The sequence below is a fragment of the Macadamia integrifolia genome, chromosome 8 (assembly GCF_013358625.1).
Source record: "Macadamia integrifolia cultivar HAES 741 chromosome 8, SCU_Mint_v3, whole genome shotgun sequence".
Taxonomy (NCBI): domain Eukaryota; kingdom Viridiplantae; phylum Streptophyta; class Magnoliopsida; order Proteales; family Proteaceae; genus Macadamia; species Macadamia integrifolia.
In genome coordinates, this window is record NC_056564.1 from 19,660,710 (window position 1) to 19,666,745 (window position 6,036).

General features: G+C 38.0%; 1 protein-coding gene across 1 annotated transcript; it reads right to left on the reverse strand.

Moving 5' to 3' along the window:
- Window positions 1-475: 475 nt before the first annotated feature.
- On the reverse strand, window positions 476-5,751 carry LOC122087638 (probable ascorbate-specific transmembrane electron transporter 1). The gene is made up of 4 exons (XM_042656839.1): window positions 5,515-5,751; window positions 1,371-1,419; window positions 1,071-1,270; window positions 476-925 (listed from the first exon to the last, which is right to left on the reverse strand). Exons 1-4 carry the CDS (start codon window positions 5,656-5,658, stop codon window positions 626-628), a joined length of 693 nt encoding a protein of 230 aa, XP_042512773.1. The 5' UTR covers window positions 5,659-5,751; the 3' UTR covers window positions 476-625.
- Between the last annotated feature and the right edge of the window lie 285 nt (window positions 5,752-6,036).

Sequence of the window (6,036 nt, forward strand, 5' to 3'; positions counted from 1 at the left end):
TACACTCCTACTCAAGATCTGAAGATCCAAGTTTTTCTGCTCCTCTCTCTCTCTAGAAGGCCATAATAGTCAGTCATACTCATGGATGTGTATATCTCAGAAGAGTATATTATTACCCGAAGAAGAGAGAGAAAGGCCGCAGCCGACGCCAGGAGAAGATCAGAGATGATACCACCACTTTCTGGGACATCAGAGAAAGAGAAGGCCAAATCCCTATCATCATCCTCCTCCTCATTTAAGGTTGAGCAGATTTTGGTCGCAGCAGGTGGATTGAGGAGCGAGGATATCGTTTTTTGCTGTATCTCTCCATGAAAAGTGAAAACAAACATTAACCCATTCTATACTTCACTTTAATTTTGACATAGTTACATATTTACATTTTTTTTCCTTTAATAATGTGTCTAGCATATTGGAATGTCATTGTTGCTGATCTGCTCTCCCTCTTACATATATCTTAATATCTAGAGGCTAACCATCAGAAAAAGGAAAATAATGGAGATATCCTCAGAAAAATATAGATATCTGTTTACAATTTTAATGGGAGTCCATTAATTTGCTCCAAACACCTAGAAAATAATATACAACTCGTTTGATCTTATAATGATATGCTAATATAAAGATAAGATCAGATAGATGAATAGCTAAATTCCTCCTCCACAGTCCCTGGAGAAACAGCAGTTATCACTACGAAGACTCCAAATATAATGGTGACGAGAGCAGTGAAGTTGACAAGGAAGGCCTCGTGGCCATACTTGGCAAGGCCTGAGCTCTCCAGAAAGGTGAGCTTCTCCAGAAACCCCAGTGTTGCCGTGGCAAGAGCCAAAACATACACTAATAGCCCAAACAGCACGTGCCATGGTAGAGATTCAGCTCTAAGTCCGGGTGACCCACCTGGGTAAAAGAACAATACGAACCCAAATATCCACTGCAAAGCATTTCATCACTATCAAACATGGACCATATGTCTAATTCAGCCCAGACCAGACCAGCCCATTGAGAACCCAACTCTGCGTGTATAGACTGGGCTAAGAAGAAAAGAATGAAGGGGGAGGGGCGTGAAGGTGGGTTACCTGAATACCATAAAGACAGATGACTACGATTCCAATCCAGGAATGCAAGCTGTAGAGATTGACAATGGAGCTCTCGTTATGGTATTTGAATGCGGTGTAGATCCCGATGATGCCAAGGATGAGGGCGAAGGCGTGCAGAGTGAGATGGATAAGCTTCTTCACTTCCTTTGAAAAGGGAAGAGCTTTGTAACTGATTATGGCTGCATTGTGTGTTAAAAGTCACTACAGACACACGAGGGAATCCATGAATTTGAATTAGAAATTAATGCAAGGGTTGCCACTTATAAATGAGTTACTGACCTTCACCACCTAGGATTATGAAACCAATTAACATCAGTACCGGATGAAGCTGCAGTCAAAGAACATATATTAAGTTAAGGGATTTTTTGATTGAAACCCTTTTAAGATGTCAAATTATTTATATTCACATGTATACCTGAAAAATGTATTTAATAATTACAACTCTTGACAATAGCATCAGGATAAATTCACTCTTAAATTATTTTTAAAAATCCATTTTACACTTGAATTAAAAAACTTAAGGAAAAAAAAGACAAACAGTTCAAAACACACCCATTGATCATATGAAAATTAATTGCAATCACTATATACTATTGGGGACAAATCGGTATTAGCCTCGGTTGATACGAATTCTTGACAAAGAGATCCAAATCATTATCAGTCTTGACCTATATTACATCTGATACTAATTACTAAATCCCTATTCCCTAACCTTGGCTACAACAAGCACAACACTCCTCAGGATGGCCTAAAATGGTCACACACCACATTTCAGGTTCAAAATGAATTTATGCCTTTTAAGCATTTTTTTTCTTCTTTTAATTTATAATTTTATCTTCTTCTTCTTCTTCTTCTTCTTCTTCTTCTTCTTCTTCTTCTTTTTTTTTTTTTTTTTTTTTTAATTAAAACTTTCAAAGCTTTATTCTACTACTTGGTCCACTTAATTGGTCTAAGACTTGACATGTGAGTGAAAAATTTCTCCCAAAATTTCCAGCTCTATTTGACCTCTACATGTTAGTATTTATGTGCAACTTAGAGAACCAAGAATAATCTACCAAAACAAGATAACCATAAAGAAAACTACTTACTCAATTGGTCCTTGCCTTGCTAGTAGAGTGCAATTTCTTAGGAGATCACGGGTTCACTCTCCTTGTGTGTTCCCCCAACTTAGATAGTATGCCAAAATCCTAGAGATACCCTCTTCAGTTGTGTGACCTGGAGAACTTGTACCTTGACTCAACTACACAAAATTTTAGGGTTACGTTGAATCGTCCTAGTTGGTTGAATCCAAATTATATTGGTAGATTTTGCTGATTCGAATTTAAATCCATAGGTACCAAAGGGTCAAATCTGTTTCAAGATAATGCTACCTGATTGTGTGGCCACTGCATCAATGCACAAACGAGGGACCGTGTAGAGACAACTTCAACAATATGAGGTGGGACAACACAATCTTTTTACACTTAGACATACACAAGCAGGTAGCCTTCTTTTCCCCTAAAATTATACTAAAATTACATAAAAAAAAAACAAGAGAATACTATGGGAGGGTGGATTCGGCTTCTCTCCAATTAATTGGGTATTCAACCAGTGATCCAAGGATAGGGAGGACCTTGGATAATACATGGGCGCACATCTCCAAATTCTCCCAACCATTAGATCAATTGGATTTCCAATCAATTGAAGAGGATCATTTTTTAGGGAGGGTTCTCCCCATGGTAGGTAAAAATATCCTACATCACACCAATGGCAGCCCACCGGCCACGATAAGTAAGGGTCCATAATGGTCGTGGGGAGAGATAATGAATTTAAAAAAAAAAAAAAATCCTATGAGAGGACCACCATTAGCAAAAAGGAGAACGGAAAAAAAAAGAAACGGACGGCATAAGTTTTAAACAGTAACATTTTTCGAATAATACAGTCAAATAAACGGTAAAAAAAAACAAAGAATGGCAAAAAGCAAAAAACGAAAAACAGACGGGATGGATTTTAAACGTGTAGATTTTAAACAAACGGGACCAAAAAAAGGATACCATAACCGTATAAATTAAGAAATTATTACATGAATACTTACATTTAATGTTCAAAATAACTACAATATTCAATATTATATATATATATATATATATATCTCATGTCTCATTATAAGTTTGATAACATATAATTGAATATCATCCACTACCAATTCTAAATTCATACACCACACATGTCCAAGTTTTATTGAGCAATGTGACTTGGCTATGATGTTGTTCATTGTCGTCAACATAATCAGCACACTCTTGGAGTAATGTATGTTCAGTTTGAGTTAATAGTCATCACTTTAGAAACATTTTTCAACAAACGCATAAGTTTGTATCTCAATTTCGGAGTCCATACATTAATATTGAGTTGAAGGTGATATCATGAGAAATTTAGGCCATTGAATTAGTTTCAAGTCAGAGAAAGAATAAATCCTATTAGAGGACTACGTTAGTTATATATATATATATATATATAAACAACTTAAAACAACTTCCTCGGTAGATAACTTTCCAAGGTTTTTTTTTTTTTAGATTATCTTTTAAAGATTATGTCATAGTCAATTATTCCATTGCCTCTATTGGAGACACTCAGATACCTGCTCCGTGATATGGATAGGTTTTTTCCTCATCCCCCGTGACCGAATATAATGATGGCCCCTACCATAACAAAATCCAAATAATAATAAAAGAAATCCAACCCCAAGTAAAAATCTTTCAAAAGATCTCATATTTACATTAACCAACGAGGGTGAACCCGTCTACTGTGGAGTAATGTGAGGATCCTACCAAAAAATAAAGAAAAAAGGTGGAGAAATGTGAGGAGAGAAGAAGGGTAGTTGCATGATCCAGGTCATTGGACAAAAATCCTCTATTTTTCTTAATTTTACACTTATTTGTTTTGCCCCTTTCAAAAGATGGCATGTGGACAATTTTAAGTAAACGGTTTAGATGTTTGAAATTCCACCAAAACCGAGTTGAGGTAAGTGAACCGGATCGAGATAGGTATGACCTAACCCAACCCGTACAAAGGCATTATTTTGAATTTTGAAACCCTAAAAATCCGTTTCCTCTCTTCTTCTTCTTCTTCACTCTCTGTTATCTCTCTCATTCTCTTAAAAATCCGTTTTCTCCTTTCTTCTTCTTCTTTCTTCATCTTCTTCTTCACCCTGGCCACCAAGACCCATTCCTGCGGCCAACCCAGACGATACTTCCAACGTTGCAATCAACCCCTTCCGATCCAAACAAGATACCAAGAGTTTTTTTTCTTTGATTTCTTAAACGAAAACAAGATCCAAGAGTTTTTTTTTTCTTTGATTTCTTCTTACCTGTTGATTGAAACTGAGATGGAATCGACGAGAGCAGAAACAAACTTTGCGTTAGAAAGAAAGCGAGCCATTCCGGAAAGATCTCAACAGTTTTTTTTTTTTACCTCTGCAGAAAGATCTCAACAGTTTTTCTGATAGTTTCGGAACTGGAAACCCTTCTGCAGCAGCGGAGAAAACTCATCGCCTCGATCTCTCTCTCTCTCCAGACTGAAGGGTTCCTCTGTTTACATAGAGAGAAGGGCGTGGAGTTCTCCTGAAAAGCGTGACGACGAAGCACGAAGGGCCGGATAAAAATCGTACGAGAGAATGCAACCAGTAGGAGTCTCTCTGTTTTGATTCAAACAGAGAGAGACTCAAACCGGTTTTACATCGGTTTCAACCTTAAACTAATCTTGGCCGTTCACTTTTATTTGTCCACGTGTCATCTTCTGCCGGAGGCAAAACAAGGAAGTGCAAAATTTAAGCAAAACAGAGGAATTTTTTTCCTCATTCGTCGAGCTAGACCACGGGAGATTATTATCAATTAAAAAGTAAGGGAGAATTCGGCAAATCATCACCATGAGTAATGGCTGCTGGGTAGGTGTGAAACAAGCTCTTTCCCACTTTCATTAAAAAAAAAGAAAGAAAGAAAAATGGAGCTCTTGCCTTGTCTTCCCTCTTTCTTCACTACCCAGTAAAAATAAAAGCGGGAGGAGAAAATTCAAGACTAATTCTAGACTTTCCCAATTATTTCGCATTGACCAAAGCCGATCACTAATTTCTAACGAGGCCACCTAAAGAAATACTGTTACTGCCTGTGAAATGATGTGATTTTTGACAATAGTTGATGCCAGCTAATTTACCCCAAAGTTTCAATCTTCAGAAATTAGGGGAAAAAAAAAACCTAAAATTGTCACAAGGTGTGAGGATGATCGGTCGAACAATTAAAATTCCTAAACTTGAAAAGCAGAAAAAATCGAAATCAGCAGCAAAACCAGTTCACGAATCATTCAGGCAATAAGAAGAAGGAGAAGAAAAGAAAGACGAAAGGGAAAGGGAAAGGGGAAAGGGAAGGGGAAGGAGAAGGAGAAGACGTACATTGAAGATGAGAGATTTGTTGGTGGCTTCCCAGGCAAGACCACCTCTGAAATGGATGCACCAAACCAACACCATAATCGCCGCTGCTATGGCTAACACGTGTGCTACTATCGTGAATGGAATCGCACTTACCCTGCCCGCCATCTCTCTTTCTCTCTCGTATTCCTCGCTTCGCTCTCTCACAGAGTCTGCTGCGAAGAAAACTTCAGATCTTTCTGGCTAAAACTTTATCAACTCTTTTTTTATCCTTCTTGTCATTTTCGTTAGCTTATCAGAATTAGTAGATCTCAATCGTCCATCTCCATCGAACTTTGGATTAATTTCCACGTGGCGGAGGATCAGTTGAGAGACCTGGTGCCGGGGGCTGCCCCTCTTCGTGTCTATTTCTAGTCCACTGAGGGGGAGAGCTTTTTGTATTAGGGCATTTTTCTAGAGGTGTCAATCAGTTGGGTTGGTTAGGTTTTGATCGGGCTTAATCGAGCTTGAAGACTTTCAAAGACTACACTGTGTCCACCCATTTAA

Coding starts and splice junctions, on each gene's coding strand:
- LOC122087638 (XM_042656839.1), bottom strand. CDS start 5,658: ATGGCGGGCAGGGTAAGTGCGATTCCATTCACGATAGTAGCACACGTG. Junction 1,271..1,370: donor CATAATCCTAGGTGGTGAAG/GTCAGTAACTCA, acceptor CACACAATGCAG/CCATAATCAGTTACAAAGCT. Junction 926..1,070: donor TCTGTCTTTATGGTATTCAG/GTAACCCACCTT, acceptor AATGCTTTGCAG/TGGATATTTGGGTTCGTATT.